At 29.8% G+C, this 22,360-nt stretch overlaps 2 protein-coding genes across 2 annotated transcripts in view; one reads left to right on the plus strand and one right to left on the minus strand.

Annotated features, from left to right (window-relative positions):
• Nucleotides 1-22,360, minus strand: part of LOC138936446 (uncharacterized) — a 36,900-nt gene that overhangs the window by 13,784 nt on the left and 756 nt on the right. Inside the window, exons 2-6 of the mRNA XM_070301868.1 lie at nucleotides 21,636-21,816; nucleotides 20,052-20,166; nucleotides 19,319-19,562; nucleotides 18,620-18,778; nucleotides 18,271-18,498 (exon numbers count right to left, since the gene is read on the minus strand). Coding sequence (XP_070157969.1) covers nucleotides 18,271-18,498; nucleotides 18,620-18,778; nucleotides 19,319-19,562; nucleotides 20,052-20,166; nucleotides 21,636-21,816 — 927 coding nt within the window. The remainder of the gene's footprint in view (nucleotides 1-18,270; nucleotides 18,499-18,619; nucleotides 18,779-19,318; nucleotides 19,563-20,051; nucleotides 20,167-21,635; nucleotides 21,817-22,360) is intronic.
• On the plus strand, nucleotides 4,555-14,735 carry LOC138935994 (lipase 3-like). The gene is made up of 8 exons (XM_070301010.1): nucleotides 4,555-4,832; nucleotides 8,563-8,724; nucleotides 9,320-9,500; nucleotides 10,427-10,541; nucleotides 12,293-12,539; nucleotides 13,704-13,862; nucleotides 13,986-14,213; nucleotides 14,356-14,735. The coding sequence occupies exons 2-8, from the start codon at nucleotides 8,587-8,589 to the stop codon at nucleotides 14,551-14,553; spliced, it is 1,266 nt and encodes a 421-aa protein (XP_070157111.1). The 5' UTR covers nucleotides 4,555-4,832; nucleotides 8,563-8,586; the 3' UTR covers nucleotides 14,554-14,735.

The raw sequence follows: 22,360 nt of genomic DNA on the forward strand, positions 1-22,360 counted from the left end.
CAAGGTTGGGAAAGTTACTTTATAAAAGTAACTCGTTACCGTTACCGTTATTTTTTCTAAAAAGTAACTCGTTACCGTTACTCGTTACCAATTTTAAAAAGTAACTCGTTACCGTTACAGTTACTAAAAAGTAACGAGTCGTTACAATTTCCGTTACTTTTTTACAATACAAACTAATAAATTATTTTGCATAAGAAAAACTTTTAAAAAATTGTAAGCAAGATTTCATTCAAGGTTTATTACAAAATAAATGATTAAATTTTATCGAAATTCTTTATTAATTTTTAATAAAATTTGTTGCTCCATAATATCATCATTTAAATGCCCTTTTTGTGATGTTAATACAGAGTCACCGATGCTAAACATTCTTTCTACAGATGCACTGCTTGGTAGAGCTGTACTATATTTAATAAAAAGTTTTTTAAGTTTTGGATAGTCGTTTAACATTTCTATATTACAATTATTTGATTTTAAAAACCGTTGCAATTCTTCTTGTTCAGATTCATTTTGCACCGTTTTTTGCTCAAAAATTAAAAAATCATCGTGATCGTCAGATTTTCCAACTTTTGAAGAATTTTCAGTTGATCGGATTCCCAATAAATCCTCCAAGTAATATTCAGCACGTTTTCTTTTTTCTCCGGTTAACCAGTTTAACTTAAATTTTGGATGTAAACATGCTGCTATTATTAATTCTTTTATTTCAAATATTGTAAGAAATCTAAAATCAAATATAGTAAATTAAGCGACATTGTTTGTTTTATTGAAATTAATACTTTTGAATCAATAGTTTAAAATAAAGTAATATTTTTCAATTAAATCCTTATTTAAAATTAAATAACATATGTATTAATCAAATTAATAAGTTACCTTTTATTTAAACCTTGCTGAATAGCTTCAACTAATGAATGGCAATCTATAAGGTCAGATTTATTGAGATTTTCTAATTTTCGTTGCAAGGTACTTAGAACTGGTAGTAAATGAGAGCTCTGCTTTTCCGAAAAGATAAAACTCTCATTGGATATCGCGCGTCGCGTCATCGCACTGGTCTGCAAGAGCCATAAGTTGATCAATCACATTCAAGCATTTTTACAACATAATAAGAATGCTAATTGGTCGATTTGCTTACGGCTTTACGGTTAAGATAAAAATTTTATCACGCACAATAGCAAGAATAATATCTTAAATAAATCAAAAAATTTGAAAAAAGTAACGATAAAAGTAACTGTTAAATTCGTTACTCGTTACCGAAAAATGTAACGAACTTACTTTTTCCGTTACAAATAAAATTTGTAACGCCATTACCGTTACAGTTACCGAAAAAAAGTAACTGTAACGGTAACGGCGTTACAAGTAACGCGTTACTTCCCAACCCTGATCAGAATGTATGTAGACTTCAACATTGGAGTTTTTGAACCATGGCAATACAACTAATGAGGAAGAGTCATATAGATAATCATCATACAGAAGTCATACATACGATTGCATATAGATAGATTCTTGGTGCACAATAAGACTAACAAAATCCTTTACAATTTAATTAATTGATATTCTTAATCTTTCATCCTTTATATCTCTCAATTTTAACAATGCATATTACGAAAAAAATGGGCTAGTCTAGGATTTAAATTGGGGACTTCTTATACGCTCTAAACGAGAATATCATATTCCTAAACCAATATATGTATATATATACTTTTAATGCACGTGCATGCCACCGAACTTTGTTATCACTTGTTACGAGCAATCATGATGTTTTTATAGAAGAATTTTTTTATATTGTACGCAGTAGGTCACACGATTGCCTTGAGAGAGATATAATGTTATAATATATAATCCTAAAGTATTTTTTCTTATTTTCTATATTTAACTATCAAAATATGGCAAATATAGTTATTCAAAAAAGTTAGATAAATTCTATCACGATTATTAAAAATTATTAAATTACTTTGAGTCCAATCTATTTTAATCGGGATATACAGAGTGACTCGCAATCATCGTCCACTAAGTATGTGATCTACTGCGTACAAGATAAAAAAATTCTTTTATAAATACATCATGATTGCTCGTAATAAGTAGGTAACAAAGTTCGATGGCATTATGCACGACACGTGCATTAAAAGTTGAAGATAAATAATGATAAGTAATGAAGAGGAAGCGAAGATTGTGTGACTGTACCGCAGAGGAATGACGCAAGCAAAAAGCGAAATTATTCAAGGAAAAGACGAACGAGTATTTCAAGATTCCCGTGTTGATGTGTTGCGCAGCATATTAAATATTTATATAATATTACATCAATAAACGCGATTTTGCGAATAATAATGCAAATTTATTCTGTAGCTGTAGACAGATAGCATGTTATCGTTGTTCTTTAATATTAATCGTTGCGCTTCTGTTTTCCTTTTACATCAAATAGAACAAAGTTTTTGAATTATATACCAAAATTATGGAATTTAATTCAGTAGCTGTGTAATATGATAATAGGAAAATCGCTTATCCGATGATGGAATGCTTCAAATATGCATCGATAGATATATTTCTAAAGCTAACAAATTAGATAAAAATTATGAAAAAAGAATTATTATTGTAGAGAATTACCGTTTGTATATTTTGTAATGAAACAAATATGAGCCAAACAAATAGATATATTAAATTTAAAGAAATCTTTTTCTTTGTGTGCATAGAACTATCATAAGAATAACATCTAATGATAAGAAAAGAATAGAATGTTATAAGATGGTTAAAATGTTTGCTTTCCTAAAGGTAATCTATATAAAAGAAAAAAAAATACAATTAATGTATAATACAATTAATTTATTTAAATCATATCAATTATTAGGTATCAGTATTTGATTAAATAAAATCCGATATAAAAAGTCTAATCTATTCCATATTTGACTTTTGTAACATTACTTGTAGATGAATTGATTTTATAAAATCAATTTATAATCTTTATACTCTCTAATATTTATAGAAAATTATAAATGTCTGATTTCTTTCCTTTAACAATATCGAGGATTTATTTGTCTGTAGTTTATAGAAAACTATAAATATCTGATTTTTTTTCTTTAACAATATCAAGGATTTATTTGTCTGTAGTAAAATATTATAGCATCAGATTTTTTATTATTATTATTTTGATTATTATTATGATAATATGATATCTTTAATTTTTGGGTGATTGGTAATTATACATTGTTTCATTTTTATAGAGAAAAGAACACAATATAAAATTCTTGATACACAATTTCTTTCAAAATTCAAAAGCTTTTGTTAAGAAATAATTCAAAATAATTCAAAGCCGTGAGCATTAATAAATAATTAAAAGATAGCACACTAAAATTATTTTTTCAACTATTGAGAATAATTACACAGGACCTGCAATGGTTGATGGAAAAGTTACAGTTGCACTTTATATAAGATTTGTGTTAGAATCATTACTTGAAATAGATACATTTAAAATGGAAATACAAAATGTAAAATGTTTATTTTGTATTTTTTAAATCTTGTTAATATTCATTTTCTAATTAAAAATTTTCGAAAATTGCTATAAAACAGATATACAAAAGCGAGATGGTGAAAGGATCATAGATTGATGTTTATCTCTTACCGCAAGATAAAGAACTAGTAACAAATTTGTAGGACAGCAGATAAAAATTTAATTCGACGATTAAGAGTACTTTAGTTCTATGCGATCTTTTTAATTTATCCTGTAAGTCCGGCAATTTATCTGTATATATATATATATCACCTAAAAAAAACCTCACAAAGGTAAAAAAAAATACGCCAAGTATAGGGAAAATCTTAACTTGTATGCAACAAAAAAATTGAAAAAATATTTATCTCTAAAAAATAATTTATAAAAAAATTTTTCCCTACAAAATAAAAAACCGAAAAATAATTTACCTGCAAAAAATGAAAAACCTCTAAAAAAATAAAAACCAAATGAAATCAATAGTTAACTAGCCAAATATTTAGAAGCAATTCAGTTTGCGATTGATTTTATGACAAATACTATTTCAAATTACAAATCCTCACAAACTGAATTGTTTCTAAATACTTGGCTAGTTAACTATTGATTTCATTTAGTTTTTATTTTTTGAGAGGTTTTTTATTTTTTAGAGGTAAATTATTTTTTAGTTTTTTATTTCGTAGAGAAAACTTTTTTTTGTAAGTTATTTTTTGGAAATAAATATTTTTTCAATTTTTTGTTGCGATACAAGTTGAGATTTTTCATATACTTGGCGTATTTTTTTTTACCTTTGTAAGGTTTTTTTTAGATGATATATATGTATATGTATGACATCGGAACGTTCGGAAATCGCTCGAATGCAGAATGATGCAAATAATGATCAGTCTCGCGTCAGCAACTTTTGTAACCATATGCAAAGTCCAATAGATATATATATATATATATATACATTTTGTTAAATGCTTTATGATAATATGATTAATAAATGCAATGATACCTGTTTTTCCTGTTATTTCTTTAGCTGATAAATAATCGTAAACGCAATAGCGCTTGATTCTAATAAAATAGTATGTAACAAAGAGCAGTTATGCGCAGTCGTAATCATTTCGCTGTCGTACATTTTCTTTTTTTTTCGATAGCATATGTATATCCCGATACTCTGGTAAATTATTGATTTATTCGTTTTCTTTTACTGTTTATCGAATCACTCATCGATGTGATGAGATTGATCGGGATCGAGTATTTGCTCTCCTTTCGTGGTCGCTTGGTGCGGTGCCAGCAGATCTGAGTCAAGCACGCTCATGAGAAGAATAATATCAACAAGGGATCGGTCAAATTCAATCCTGATGTCATTCTTAACACGGTAAATATATGTTTTCACTCAAATTTTTATTATTTTGCTTAATTTTTTGCATGCTATCAGAAAATGACCAAAAATGATCTCATGCCGCGATTGGTCATTTTCTAAAACTGCGCCGTAAGCTTCTGTTTTAATCAATGCAGCTGTGAAATTATTATAAACTTTTATACGTTCCTATAATAAAATTTAGTATCATTAATCAATTCTTCCTCCTCATTTTGATTCAAATTTGAACTACTTTTTGTTGATGACAGATATTCTAATGTTCTCTGATAACATTATATTGCAAAAGGCAGCTCTATCCAAATAATCAATTTCCACGTTTTTCATTGTTTTAAAAAATAAATTCTCAACCATCATATCAAAAGAAGTTAAATAGATTAACAATAAGTCTTGTCCCTAGAGAATTTAGTCTATGAAGATAAATAATCTTTGTTATATAATTTATAAACAAAATTATTAACTTATTTCTCTTCTTTGAGACTTCTTCTGAGACTTGTATAGACACTTGCTCAGTTACACTCATATCTTCTTTCTCTCTTTGCCCATTCTTCTTTGTTCATCTCTTTCTTATCCGAGCATACTATACGTGTGTTATATATTATCTACATATGTGTATATGTTTGTGTATATATAATAGTAACTTTAAATTTATTAAAATATCATTAATCTTTTGCTTATTTGTATATTTCACTAAAAATTAATTATATTTATTTTGTAATAGCAATTGTGTCACAATAGTTAGTTAGCCAGAGGCGATCAATTCGTGAGCTGGTCGTCGAATGAAATATTTCCCACCAAATGCGTTTTGCATGTACACTTTAGTTGAAGAATATATCCCAGAAGCGATCAATTCGTGAACTGGTTGTCGAAAGAAATATTTCCCACCAAAAACATTTTGCATATACGCTTTGGTTGAAAAATGCATTCCAGAAGCGATCAATTCGTGAGCTAGTTGTCGAAAGAAATATTTCACACCAGATGCGATTTGAATGTATGCTCAGGTTATTAAAAAAATAACTAATAATTTTGTTCCAGAGGCGATTTTTATTCGTGTGCTGGTTGTTTAAAAAAATATTTTATTCCAGAAGCGGTTTGCGCTCTGTTTATTAAAAAAATATTTTATCCTAGAAGCCATTTTTATTCGTGTGCTGGTTGCTTTAAAAAATATTTTATATCATATGCGGTTCATGCATGAATATTCTGGTTATTAAAAAACAGTTATTCCAGAAGAAATTTAAAGAAACTTTTTGAAAGACAAAATGTCATATCTGGTCCTTCATATGATTGCAACCAATCATATGTAGTAATAAAAGCTTATAAATTATTGGAAGGAATTATTACTGTGATTACTGGCGATGTATTTTTTCTTTTTTTGATGGCACCAAATTTCGCGTATATAATAGTCTATCAGGCTGTGTATATACAAGTTGCTAACTTAAGAGAAAAAATATATATACATCTTCATTATTAGGAGGCAATCCTTACGAGGAAAAATATTTCAAGGATGTAAAGAGTATGTGGAAATGATTTTGTAATATTATAGCAAGCAATAAACAGCTGCCTTTTTTAAAATGATAAGAAATTATGATTTAAAAAAATTTATCCTAATACTCGTAACAATAATGGTAAAAAAAGAAATGCCTCAATCTCGCTTGCAAATTATAATCGCATATATATGAAAATAATAAATAAAATATTTTGGTTGCGTTCTCATGAAAATGGACGATGGAGGAGCCCATTTTATATTTTCAATATTCAGAATATTGTAAAACTATATTATTCTATTGCGATCAATATAAACAATGTATTGTAAATCTATTACAAATATATAAACATTCACATATACCATATACGATCAAAAAGATATACAGGGTGTCCCATTTTAATCTCCTCAGGCAAATATCTCAAAAACCAAGCCCGGAAGAGAAAAATGTTTCAGACAAAAGTTGTTTGATTTCGAGGGGGCTATAAGACGGTGATAATGATTTGACCTTGGAAAATCATTTGAAGGTCATGCGAAGATCAACTTTAAAATCTTAAACGAAAACCCCCATTTTTTATTTAGTATTCTTGTAGCTGACATCGAGAGCTTTCCAAAACACTATAATAAAGTATTTTTTTATTTGAGTTATTTTATATTTTAATCTGACATATTTTGATATAAAAAATTAAATATCTCGTAAAATATTTAGTTTTTGATAATCTTACCGTAATACTTCTATGTACAGGATAATGAGACAAATCAATTAGTATAAAAAAAATTGTTTTTAAGAAAATTATTTACAATGTATTTTTTTAAACAATTATTTGTTTTCTTTGGCACTAATTAATTTGTCTCATTATTCTGTACATAAAAGTATTACGGTAAGATTATCGAAAACTGAATATTTTACGAGATATTTTATTTTTCATATCAAAGTATGTCAGATTAAAATATAAAATAACTCAAAAAGTACTTAATAAAAAAATACTTTATTACAGTGTTTTGGAAAGCTCTCGATGTCGGCTACAAGAATACTAAATAAAAAATGGGGGTTTCCAGTTAAGATTTTAAAGTTGACCTTCGCATGACCTTCAAATGATTTTCCAAGGTCAAACCATCTTATGGCCCCCTCGAAACCAAACAACTTTTGTCTAAAACATTTTTCTCTTCCGGGCTTGGTTTTTGAGATATTTGCCTGAGGAGATTAAAATGGGACACCCTGTATATGCAACAGAGTATATCCTTTTCTACGTGCACCTCGGCTCCCACTCCTCAACACTCGGTCTAGATATACTATGTCTATGGTATTGATAACGGCAGAAGTAAAATTGTCGGTATTATCGATAATTTAGTCGATAACATCGACAATTTTAGTTATGTCTAGATTCTAGATGAAGATGCTAATGTTTTATCGATCATAATATATATTTGCTTAATATAAAAGTTTTGCAGTTTTTATGTATAGAAAATAAATTTGTATGTATGAAAATAAGTTTGTATATATAGTAAATAAGATAGGTTAGGTATTTCCACTCGGAAATGCATGAAAGAATATAAGTGAACATTTAGAAACGTGTTTAGAAACCTAGTATAAAAGATTACTATATGTAAAATTTTGCATACCTTCATATGATCTTCAAATAATTCTTCAAAATCAAACCAATGATATCATCTTATGGCCCCTTCAAAACCATACAAATTTTATCTAAAACATTTTTGTCTTAAACTTATAGATTTTAAGATATTTCAGTGGATAAATTAAAATGGCCTACCATGTGTATCTTGATAAATAGAACAAGAATATTTTCTCTTCTCCTTCTCCTTACCAATTATATAATTGGACAAGGCAAGTGATGTACACATTTCCCTTTAATAGAAATGCTATATAAGATAAAAAATATATTCATAGTCTCAATAGTTTTACACGTAGTTTTATACAATACGTATACGAGAGTGAGAACCACGCGGCATACATATGATGGTATCACTGCAATAAAGAATATAAATGTGCTAAATTAGAGGTACGTGTATCCATAAAAATTACTATTTTTTATCACGAAATATGTTTATATTGACGGAGAAAAAGATCTTTCTCTTCTCCAAAGATATCCAATCTAAAGAATTACAAGATACAAGTCTGACACAAAGCAGCGAAAAATTCGAAACACCTAAAACATGTAGGATCTTTAATTTTCGCGATATTGATTAAAATTTTATTATTTACTTTACAAGCAAATCTTTTCACAGCTTTCTAAATCGTTTATCGACACGATGAGATTGATCGCGGTTACGTGTCTTCTGTCATTGTGCAGTTCTCTTGGCGCAGAATCAGCAGTGACACTTGAGCCAAGCGCGTTTGCGAAGAACATATCATGGTTCAGTTTAAATCCCGACGTTGTTCTCAACACGGTAAACATAAACATTTTTAATATTCTATACAGCGAAAAAATTATATTCCCGACATGTATACTTTATAAGTTCTCTTATAATAGATTTCATTAGTTTATTAAAAGATTTTACATTTTATCTAAATTGCTTTTCATTGGGCACAAAAATCATGTTTAATAGTGCTGACAATCAAGAATATTTATCCCAGATAAATTCTATAAGCAATATTTTATGCAACATTTTTTTATTCATTAAAACAAAAATAAATATGTATTTATATATATTATAATCATAACATAGTCATTAAAATCATTTTAATTGATTCAAGAGATAAAAAATTAAGAAAAGTTTATTTCTTCAAGATTTCTTTAAGACTTTGGGAAATAATTTTTTATCATTTTTAATTTTTTACATTATCTTATTCAAAAAAATAATATAAGTATATATATATATATATATATATATTTGCGTAATGCAAAATTAAAATGCATTGTGGATATTTATTGCAGAAACACCCTATTTAGAAAATAAATTTTATATGCATCTTATCGCATAAATTTATTTCAACTTTAAATCAATTTTGAGAGTATCTTCTTTTTACTAATTCTTTTTTCAGCCGGAGATAATAAAAAGGGCAGGTTATCCCGCGGAGGCTTATGTTGTAACAACGGAGGATGGTTATCTTTTGACATTACACCGTATTCCAGGTGGCAAAGGTTCTCTGCCGGTACTGTTACAGCACGCTTTCTTATGCACTTCCGCCGACTGGGTCATACTTGGCAAAGGCAAAGCACTCGGTACAATTTTTTAATCAATCTCTGAGAGATGTCTGGAGATATTATTATTGATTCTTGTTCTATTGGAATGACGCTTAAGGAACTCTCGAATTTAAGTAGCAAACATGTCGAAAAAACTTTATAATGAACTTTTAATTATAATACAATATATTTTATAATGTATTTTATTTATTACAGAATATTTTTATAAAATTATGACACACATACTTTTTAATTATATTATAAATTATATTATATATTACATAAATTATATATAATTATGTGAATTTTAATTATATATACATCATGTTTATACAGGGTGTAATTGAAAAAAAAAAAAACAACATTTGGAGCACGCTATCAGATACAATAATCCAAATCTAAAAATCCTGAACCATTTTTTGTTCTGAGTTTTCTTTTCGTTGTTATACGACGTTAAAGTTAATTAATCAATGCCTGTCTATAGAGGGAAGCAGGGAAGATACGGCGGAGATCGAAGTTCGGAATAGCGAAACGGCTTTCCGCTGTATAGGCGCTGATTAGCTAACTTTAACATTGTATAACAACGAAATTTTTGCTTTGGTAATTTTTGGGGTTTCTCGATTTTTTGGAGGTGGGAATGTTGAGGGACGGGCTCCCCCGACTGATTATCACTGTTGGAGTCACAACAAAGAATTTTATCGAGAGATCCGATCACATTTGTCAAAATTCAGAAAAGGCCTTATTCTACATAATTACTAAATATATTAACATATAGAAAGATATTGATAGAAAAAAATTTATATAAGGATATTATGTGAGAAGATACTTAATTAGTATCTTAATTAGATACTTAATTAGTATCTTCTCACATAATTACATAATTATATTAATTATATTATGTAATTATATATAGAAACATGCAATAAGTATTACAAATCATGTTTTTTTTTTTTTTTGCATTTTAGCTTATCTATTAGCGGATCAGGGATATGATGTTTGGTTGGGCAACTTTCGTGGTAATACCTACTCAAGGGCGCATATTTCCCTATCGCCGTTTGAATCAAAATTTTGGGATTTCAGGTATTCGTAAATAAAAAATATAAATGATACTTTGAAAATGATGGAGTGTTGTAATAATGTCGGAATTAACTTGGCATCAAACATAAGTAGATGGATAATTATGTATATGCTTATTTTTATGCTTATATACTTATATATACATACCATATGCCTATATGTATATATATATGTATATGTACATATATACTGGATGTATCATTTTAAGTGATGCAGCTGAATATCTCTTAAATGGAGCTGCCCGTAGGGGGAGAGGGGGAGGGGGAGCGGAACCCACTGTGTTCACGTATACACTTTTCTATCCACACAACAATTTTGGGGTAGATCTCGCTTTGCTTTGTAAAGTATATGCGCGGGCGCAGTGGGTTCCGCTCCCTCTATGGGCACGATTTGAGAAATATAATCGGAAAACAAAGAGTTTTACCGAGAGATCCGATCATATTTCTCAAAATTCAGAAAAGGCCTTATTCGAAACAATTACCTTAGTTTTCGCCAAATATCTCATAAACGGTTAACCTTACGACAAAAATATCCATCCTACAAAAAAAATGTTTAAAATAGAAAATTACAGTATTTTAAGTAAAGTAAAGTAACGTTACTTTAAAGTAACTTACAAGCTATGTATACATCACATAACCTGGAAAACTGAAAGAAAAGTTACTTTAACAAAAGTCAAGTCTCCAAATCAGTCCTTATCTCTAATATTTGTTCCTTGTTCCTTATATTTTCGATTGTGCGGGAGCTTTAATGAATTGAAGACGATACTTCTTGAGATAAGGAAGTTTATCAGAGAGAATTTATTATTGTATTTATTTAATGCAAGATCTACTTTTAATTATCTTATATTCATATTATAAATGTTTAAATTCAGTTCGAGAAATAGTTATTTCATTAAATAAGCTTCAAATATGTATAATACATATAGTATTGACGCTATAAATTCGATGCTAAACTTTTTTCATATTTTTCGTAATATAGCGTCAATTTTAATCACTCTTCCCCCCTTCCCACTACATTGGTAGAATACAGAATGGTGCAACCATTCTCTTACTAAAAAATAAGAATTTTTTTCCCGTTTAGCTTTCCGGAACTGCATCATTTTCAAGATTATTCATTTTTTAATACGTCAAAATTATTAAACTTTTTACAGAAAGAGACGAGAGATAGCAGTGTGTATTGTCATAAACAATAACATCTTTCGGAAATAATCTTCAGAAATTTTGATAAAAGAAAGTGCTTATTTTTTGACAACAGACATATTTTATTATTTGTAGTGATATATACAGGGTGTCTGATAATAATTGCCCTACCCGCTATATACAGATAGAACCGAATAGGAAAGTCCTCTACCGTTCTGCGAGCTTCGTAATAATTAATGAGAAATTAATTTTAAAAAAATCGACCAATTTGCGCAAGTATTACCGCGCGATGAGAAAGGACGGTTTGATATGGGCGGCATTGATACGTGATTGCAAGGACGCGAGAATTCATCGTTACGTACCGCTCGTACGTAACTGTTGTCATTTGTAGAACATTCCTCCCAAAACTTCGTCGCGCGCCTATTTTTGAGCTATCTCTTCTCGCTGCGCGCTTATACTCGCGCAAATTGGTCAATTTTTTTTAATTAATTGCCCGGTCAACCCGCTCTACCTGCATATTGCGGGTGGAGCGATTATTATCAGACACTCTATATTTATTTATTATATTCTGCAATTGTATTATATAATGTATATGTCAATCGAATTTTTCATCAGCTTTAACGAAATCGGCATCTACGATTTACCTGCAATGATTACATTTATTACAAATATGACATTGCAACCATTGCATACATACATCGGTCATTCGATGGGCACAACAAGTTTTTATGTAATGGCATCAAAACGTCCGGAAATCGCTCAAATGGTGAAAATGATGATCAGCCTCGCGCCAGCGGCTTTTGTTAAAAGCAATATAAAAAGTCCGATTACTTACATTTCCCTCTTCTGGAGAGAGATTAAGGTTTGGTAAAAAATAATATGCATGTCAACACTGTAAGAAAATAATTTATTATCGCGAAATACAATAATAATCTGTTTAAAACAATATTCTTTTATTGAAGCAAAAGAGGAATATTTTATATCTCGTTCTTTTCCATGATACGTACAACATACACAACAATATCATATTTTAAATATTATTTTTAAATAGTAGATTTTTAAATAATATATTTCTTTAGTGTGCGAATAAAGAGATTCCAATAATTTTCAAATTACAAGCGATTGAAACTACAGGTAGTTAAAGGAAAATAATACAAAATTACATTTTTTAGCTAATTCTAAATGAAATCTTATTTTAATAGAATTTCATTGAAAAATCGATAAAAAATAACATGCGAACAATATAACGTTTAATATATTTTATCCAAAGTTGCAAATAATAACTGATAATTTTGAGTTTTAATATATGAATAAAAAAAAAACTATTTACAAAAACATTCAAAACAAAATTTTTTTAAATTCTGTAAATAAATTAAAATAAGATTTTCTCAGTCTTTTTTTTATAGATTTATAAATATGACCGAAGGCACTTTTCTCTGTTTAGCTTCTTTTAGCGTTTAGCTTGAAGCAATTTTAATATTGTCACTAATTCACAATTCAAATTCGTTCTTAACATGTAGAAATTTACAAAAATTACACGACCCAATTTAAAATAGAATTTGTTAAATTTTATTGAAATTATTTATTATACCGAAAAAATGCTACGGTTAGAAACAATACGTTATTTCCCAATTCTAATTCTCTTTATACTGAATAAATGTCTCATACCAAAATTCAAAAAAAGATTTATCTCTTACAATAAAATATTGTATAAATGCGAAAGCTTTCTCTTTTAGCTTTTTTTAAAACTTCCAAAAAAATTGATTTGAGAAAACGAATATGTTTTTGCTTCACATCTTGCTCGTTTATGCCATACATATATTCAATCTTCAATTACAATTTTAACAAGATCTTCTTCGAGTTAAAATTAAGATCATTAGTAACTATCGAAACTTCTTTAAATCATCTTAGTCTATTAACAAATTGCTTAAAAATGTACTTATTTATTCCCAGACATACAGCCAAAACTTGAATAAGAAAGAATTACAAATAGATTACATTACGGATAAAAAATTTTTAATTGCAGTTGGTCACGCAACTTTTCTCCTACGACAAATTGCTTTCGCAAAGTAATCTTTTGAGATTTCTCTCAAAATACGATTGCAACCAGAATCTCGTCCAGCAGAAGTTCTGCGCCAGATTTATATTTCTGATCTGCGGTGACGATCCCGAACAGTTTGATTACGTGAGTAGTGATTCGCGATTGAGATACAACTCCGATTAAAACTTCCATCATCACGTTTCATTATTTGAAATTCGTGCAATCACGGTTTAGATTGGATTTTGAGTATACATTCTCTCTATTTAGGCTCTATTGCCTGTCATCCTGAGTCACGATCCGGCCGGCTCATCGACTAAGACGTTTCTGCACTACCTACAAGCATTCCAGACGAACAAATTTCGCCAATACGATTACGGTCGTAAGAGAAATCTATTGATGTACAACTCGACGGAACCTCCGGACTACGATTTGACGAATATAACGGTACCTATCGCATTGTTCTATGGTGCTAACGACTGGCTGGTTAATATCTCGGTAAGTACTGAAGAACGCATGTTCGGATAAAATTTCGTAGCAGGGACATATTAATGCTAATTTTATATAAATCAAGCCTTGTATGTAGAATCGGGAAGGTGAAGAAATCGCGCACGATAATTCATGAAAACATTTTTTCAAGGAGGTGCAGAAGCTGTCCCGTCTATTGCCCAATGTAATGGACATGTACGAAGTGCCGTGGCCCAAATTTAATCACGTAGATTTTGTATGGGCCAAGGATGCGCCAAAACTCGTATATAAAAGAATACTCAAGCTTATAAAGGGGAAAGATCCAAATAATATCATCGAGGATAACACTACTGATAAATATATTTACTGATAATAATTGTGTTAATTGGACTTAAATGTTAAATTATTAAAACATGTAAAAACAAGTTGAATTGTGCAAATTAGAAACTTGCACATTGCTTTCTCATCATTTCATCTCACAAAGTTTAAGTTCTTTTAAGTATGTAAATTTTTCAATTTTTGCTTCCTCATAGAGGAAGCTTTGTAAGCGAAATAAAAAGATAAAGAAGCAATCACCGATCCTCACTAAATTCAATACCAATCTTTTTAATAATACTCTATTTATGTAAAAGAAATTTAACCCGATATTTCAGAATTTGCAAAAGTTACAACGTGTACAAACATTTCTTAAAAAATTCAGAATTTTATAAAAAATAAATCCTTTTATCGATTCTCACCAAATTCAATACCAACCATGCTTTAATAATAATCTATCTATGTAAAAAAATTTAACTAGGTATTTCAAAAATTGCGGAAGTTAGCGGTTGCACAACAAAACGTGTACATATATACATATATATATGGTACATACATACATACATACATACATACATACATACAGACATTTTTTAAGAATATGATTTTTTGACATCTTAGAATACTGAACACATGGCATAAAAAATCGAAAAAAAATTTGGTCACGAAAACAAAGCTTCATCTATAGGAAAACAAAAGTGTAAAAATAACACAAGTATCATCATCATCATCATCATCATCATCAAGTGCCGTATCCGTCATCGAACGTTGGCTATCATGGAAGCTATCATAACTTTATTCACTGCCGCTCTAAACAGTGAACCGGTGGATTTCCCAAACCATTGACGTAGGTTCTTCAGCCACGATGTCCTTCTTCTGCCTGGACCGCGCTTTCCGATTATTTTACCCTGGATTATTAGGTGGAGCAAAGAGTACGTTTCTGGGTGTCTCATGACGTGTCCGAAGTAGGAGAGCTTCCGGGTCTTGATGACCCTCTCTATTTCACCCTCTTTCCTCATTCAATATTAAATTATGCAGAAAGTTATAATATATGTAGAAAGTTACAAACCCATGAGTATATAAGTATTTAATTATAAACCTCGTTACAATTGAAAGCATCGTCGTTGTTAAGTGGATTCAGCTACCCGTGAAAAGTTGGTTTTCTCTCTCCACAGTGTCGTTGCAGAAAGATATTCATCTTTCACTCAGCGTTTCAATAAATTTGTTGAAGTTATACAACATTTCTTGCTTTCTGATTTGTATTACAAAATAGACTAAAAGTAAATTATTCTGAAGAGACTTTGATAGTCTTGGAAATTTAAAAAATGTTTCGAGTATTATCCTCGAAGAAACGATTCATTTTTGACATTTCTACATTTTTTCAAAATTCATAAGTATTATAAAGCTTATCTTCCAAGAGAGAGAAAGAGAAAGAGGTAGAAATATTAATACCGCTTCTATTTATTAATATAATTATATAAAGAATGTATGTATATAAACAATTTTTTCCGGCGAATTCGAATAATTGGTGTCATTGTATTACTATTACTATACCATGTCATGGTATAGTAAATATACATTGATAGATCGAGAAGCGTTTAAGATGCAAAATCGATTAAATTTTATTATATTTATTCACTTAATAACTTTTCGCTTTTTATTTTTACATTTACAGTTTATTTTATATTTGCATATTATAAATATCCGAGAAAAAATAAATATGATATGACCAGATGTAAAAATACATATGTATATAAGAAGTTATGAAAGAATCTGACAACATAATTTTATATAATCATATTGTATAAAAAAAAATATCTAAAATTTTATATATAATCAGATCTAGTCACATAATTATATAATGAAAATATCATATTGCGTCAAATTCCGGATATTATTATTATATGTATTGGGTTGAGTAAAAAGTCATTGCATATTTTTGCAACAGATGGCATTAGTTCAGTTTTGGCAGTACTAGAGTCATTCACACATATGTTTGTCATATATCGTTTAACAGCTGACGGTTTAAGCTTCATTCTAAAAAAAGAATTGAGCGATTTGGTTGAGTTTTGGAGATTTTACAACAAGTTGAAGATAGAAGACCAAACTGTGCATTTTTGCCATATTTTACTATTTTACTTCCGTAAAGGGAAGAACGCGCGTCAAGCTTGTGAAAAATTGCGTAAAGTTTACGGTGACGATGCTCTACAAGAACGTCAATGCCAAAACTGGTTCAAGAAATTCCGCGCTGGTGATTTTGATCTCAAAGATGCTCCTCGGTCAGGAAGGCCCACCGAGGTTGATGACGACAAAATAAAGGCATTGATCAAGTCAAACCCACGTTACACGACACGAGAGATTGCAGATCACGTCCACCTAAAGAAGCTGGGATACGTAAGCAAGCTCGATATTTGGATTCCTCATGAACTCAAAGAAGTTCATTTGACGGCGACGGTCTTGGTCCCGACGTGATGATTCGCCTCAAACGACTTCAAAAGCAGAACTTCATCAGAGGAAGGTTATGCTCTCAGTGTGGTGGGATTGGAAGGGTGTGGTGTTTTTTGAGCTCCTACCAAGGAACCGAACAATCAATTCGGATGTGTACTATCGGCAATTGGACAGTTTGAACGAATCTGTCATCCAGAAACGTCCGGAGCTCGTCAATCGTAAAAAAGTTGTGTTCCATCACAACAACGCGAGACCACACACATCTTTGGCGATCCGTCCAAAATTATTGGAGCTTGGATGGGATGTGTTGCCCCACCCAGCATACTCGCCTGACCTTGCGCCGTCAGACTTCCACTTGTTTCGCTCTCTTCAAAACTCCTTGCATGGAATAACGTTAAATTCAGATGAGGCGGTAAATCAGCACCTTGTTCAGTTTTTCGCCAATAAAGACAGGTCATTCTACGAACGGGGAATTATGAAGCTCACCGAAAGATGGCAAAAGGTCATCGAACAAAACGGAAAATATATCATTGATTGATCTTTGTTCTTTATATAAATAAATGACTTTGAAAAATATACAAAAAATACGCAATGACTTTTTACTCAACCCAATATATGACCTGATGATATCGTGGCAAATTTCAGTACATGTTTTTCTCTTAAGTCCAATTTTTCTATAAAATACATTTATATTTACATTTATATTTATTCTATATTTGCATATTGTAATTTTATATTTGTCGTATTAAAGATATCTTTACGATCTATCGCGATGATGCATCACTAGCTGAAACAAGGATTGCTTAAAAATGCATGGATTACTCTAATCCGTCTTTGCACCAATCATAAATAATACAAGAATATTATAAGTTTACGTTTTATTACATTTAAAATTGCAACTACTATTAATCGTATCTATTACTAAAGGTTTTATATATAATATACATCTTCCATTTGAATTCAATATAATATTATCCCACTGATGTACTATTATTTAGATTCCTCTCCTTCATGAGCTTGAGTACTCTTTTGTACACAAGTTTGGACGCATCTTTAGCCCATGTAAAATCCGAGTGACTAAATTTGGGCCACGGCACTTCGTACATGTCCACTACTTTGGACAATAGGCGGTAGAGCTTTTTCACATCCTTGAAAAAATGTTTTCGTGAATTATCATTTCTCGATTTCTTTAAAAAAAAAAAAATTGTCTTTTCGATCCTAGGAATGAAGTTTGACATATGCATAATTAGCGCGAATCAATCTTTATAAAATGTATATTTCCTTTATTTTATTATCTTTTAAAACGCATTCTTTCGTTACTTACGATGATGTTAACCAGCCAGTCACCAGGACCGTAGAACAATGCGATTGGAACCGTGATATTCGTTAGATCGTAATCCGGAGGTTCCGGCGAGTTATATATCACCAAATTTTTTTCCTGACCGTAATCATATTGACGAAACTTGCCCGACTGATATCCTTGGATGTAGTGCAGAATCGTCTTAGTCGAGGCGCCGGCCGGATCGTGATTAAGGATGACAGGCAATAGGGTCTAAAATAGGGAACAAGAACGCTCAAAATACAATCTGAGGCGTGATCGCACGATCTTCAAATGACGGAACATGATTATCAAAGTTTCGATCGAAGTATCTCGATTACGAATCACTACTCACGTAGTCAAACTGCTCGGGGTCGTAACCGCAGATCAGGAATATCAGTTTGGCGCAGATCTCCTTCTCGGCGAGATTCTGATCACAACCATATTTCGAGAGAAATCTCAAAAAATTGCCCTGTGGCAAGAATTCGTCGTGAAAGAAATTTCGCATGATCATCTGCAATGAAAAATTTTTTATCTATAATTTGCTTATGATTTCCCTAACAACACATATGCCCAGAGGACATTCAAAGAACATCCAGAAGATATCCTCCAGATGACATCCGGACGATGTTTTATATGCCCTTTGGATTTCTTCTCAATGTCCTCTAGATATCCTTTGCACATGTGTGTTGGGGTCTATCGTTGTTCAAGTTTCAGCGGTATTTCTGAGAATAAATAAATAAATTTTTGAGCTATTTTTTAACCAATTAGAATTAATTTAAAGAAGTTTTGACAGTTACTTTGATATTAATTTTAACTCGTCGAAGAGCATCTTGTTAAAATTAAAATTAAAAATTTAATATGTACGACATAAACTAACAGAATGTGAAACAAAAAAAATTAATATTTTAATCTTCAAAATCAATTTTTTCGGAAGTTCTAAAAAGAATTTTAAAAAAAGCTTTAATCTTAATATTAACTCGTCGGAAAACATCTCCTTAAAATTACAATCAAAGATTTTAATTATATATAGCAAAAATATACATTACTTCACCTGATATATTCTCCAGTAGGATAAGAAATATTTAAGTGGACTTTTCATGTGGCTTATAAAAACTGCTGGCGCGAAGCTGATCATCATTTTCACCATTCGTGCGATTTCCGGACGCTCTGATGCCATTATGTAAAAACTTGTTGTACCCATTGAATGACCGATATAGGTATGCAACGGTTGCGATCTCGTATTTGTGATAAATGTAATCATTGCAGATAAATCATAGATGCCCATTTTGTTGAAGCTATAATGGAAAATTGACATATCATCATAAAATGTAATATATATATTTATAATCGCATAAAATTTATATTTCATATATATATATATGTGTGTATATATAAAACAGTCATTTGGAAACAATTAAGAGTTAATAAAAAGATATAAATGAATATTTTTAAAGCGACAGCTCGTGTCCAAAATATTATTTTATCATTTTATATTAACTCTTAAACATTATCATATATGACTATACATACATACATATGTATATATACGTACTTTATGTATATATATATATATATATATATATATATGTATATATATATATATAATTATTTTAAGCTTAAAAAATATATATAAGTATATAACAAAGTAAAAAAGAGCATACAATATATATAAATCTATCTTTCTACTTGCGTTTAACGCCAAAATTAAATCCAGAATTAAATTCGAAATTCTACATCATTTTTAAAGTACCATTTATTTTTATTTTTATTTTATTTGTGAATACCTGAAATCCCAAAATTTCAATTCCGATGGCGATAGAGAAATATGTGCCCTCGAATAAGTATTACCACGAAAATTACCCAACCAAACATCATATCCCTGATCCGCCAATAAGTAAGCTAAAAAATGTAAAAAAAAAAAACACTCTCTGCAATATTTATTACATAACTTGGATTTTCTTATATAATATTTTTATATATATTTCACGATATTTTTACTTTCTAATCTTTTTGACTAATAAGATTAAAATTGCAAATTGATTTATAATTTAATATAAGAATGATTTCATTAATAATAACATAATTTACATTATTTTATCCAATGAGTTAAATAAACAATTTTAAATATATAATATATACACAATTATAAAAAAAAAATATATATATATATATGTACAATGTAATAAATTTTAGAAAATTTTTCAAAAAATATAAGATGCGTTAATAATTGCGTTAGAATTAGAAAAAAAGTTGCGTTATAAAGTTTTTTCGCCATGTTTACTATTTATAAATTCGAGAGTTTCTCTTAAGCATTTTTCCGATAGGACATCGAGATTGATTGATTCCCATGCAGCACCGCAAGATTGCAATAACATTGCAGCAACATTTTTCTGCAAGATCGCAATATTGCAGAAACATTGCGAAATGTTGCTGCAACGTTGTTATAATATTGCAGCAACAGTAAAATGTCCGCCTACAAAAATATTGCAATATAATATTGCAGCAACATAATAATATAATATACATATATGCAATAATGCTTTATGTATATTTATCGACATAATATCCTTAACATATGAAAAAAATAATAAGAAATTAGGCCTATAAGAGTCAGGATGTAGCGTGTATATAGATTTTCTGTATTATAATAATAACGAAATTATAAAATGTAAATTTTTCAATATACGTTCGACTTCCTCCAATGACAGAGAATATCTAAGAGAAATAAGAAAAAACTCAATTTGCAATTGTGTAAATTCACAATTTCTTTGTATCCGAAATATTCAGATATCCGGATGCAAAAAGATTGTGGTGAATTTACGCATACAACGACTTTTTTCACATCTCTCTTGTCTTTATATAATCTCAAAATTTATTTATTAAAATCTGAAATATCTTGCATATTAGAAAATTATTATCAAATTTTTGATTTTATATAAGAATGGAAATTATTTAAAAAATTCTTAGTCCGAGCCCCTGTATTGGGGTCATATCATACGACTTAAATTAACAAAAATAGTTATTATATCTTTTTAATCTTACTAGCCGCTCTTTGTAAACTTTACATAATCATCATGACTAAAAATTAAATGCGGAATAGATAGCGCAACATGCGCCGCATAGTGGTAAACGAATGAACTAGCGATTATTGAATACTTTTTTTGTAATATTTTTGGAATGTTGCTGTAACATTGCTAGTTATATTGTAAAATAATGTCTTTGCAATATTTCTGCAACATTAAACTGCAATATGCAATATTACAATGTTGCAGCAATGTTGTTGCAAGCTTTAGTGCTGTATGGGTTTCAGGAAATATCTCTGAAGGATTGATTATAGCTATATATATATAAGATAAAAAGGGTTGTACCGAGTGCTTTGCCTTTGCCAAGAATGATCCAGTCGGCGGAAGTGCATAACAGACCGTGTTGCAGCAGCACAGGTAAAGAGCCGTTGCCACCTGGGATACGATGTAACGTCAAGAGATAACCGTCCTCCGTTGTTACAACATGAGCCTTTGCCGGATAACCCGCTTTCCTTATCATTTCCAGCTAGAAGAAGAATATAAAAAAAAGCATTACTAAAAATTAATTTAAAGTTGAAATAAATTTATGAGTAATTATTACAAAAAAGTCGGAATAAAGTAAAAAAAAAAAAAATTATTATTTAATTAAATGTCGAATAATTTCTAGATAAAACAAAAGGAAAGGAAGTATCTTCGCATATAGCTCGACAAAAATAATTTCGGAGGCAAATTAATTTACAGGGTTAAACTTTTCTTCATATTTATCCCTTGAGCCAATTGAAATCATATTTTAAGGGAATCCTGGATCAAACTTAATTTTTTGAATTATTATTCTTTTTAATAGACTAGAATAAATATCATCAGAGAGCGACATAGTAGCATAACATTCTAAAAATAACAAATATGCATATGTCATTATTCTGATGTTCAATGGCGTCATTTGACATCAACTGGGGGTTTGTTTTTTATAGCTAAACTGGCTGCACACATTTGTTCAAAGTTTTTTTTTTGTCTCCGTATTGAAAGGAGAAAGATAAGCTCTGAATTAGTGCAGCGAGTTCAGTTATAAA

This window comes from Polyergus mexicanus, unplaced genomic scaffold (assembly GCF_030449975.1).
Source record: "Polyergus mexicanus isolate NDT 795.1 unplaced genomic scaffold, iyPolMexi1.0 SCAF_9, whole genome shotgun sequence".
Classification (NCBI taxonomy): domain Eukaryota; kingdom Metazoa; phylum Arthropoda; class Insecta; order Hymenoptera; family Formicidae; genus Polyergus; species Polyergus mexicanus.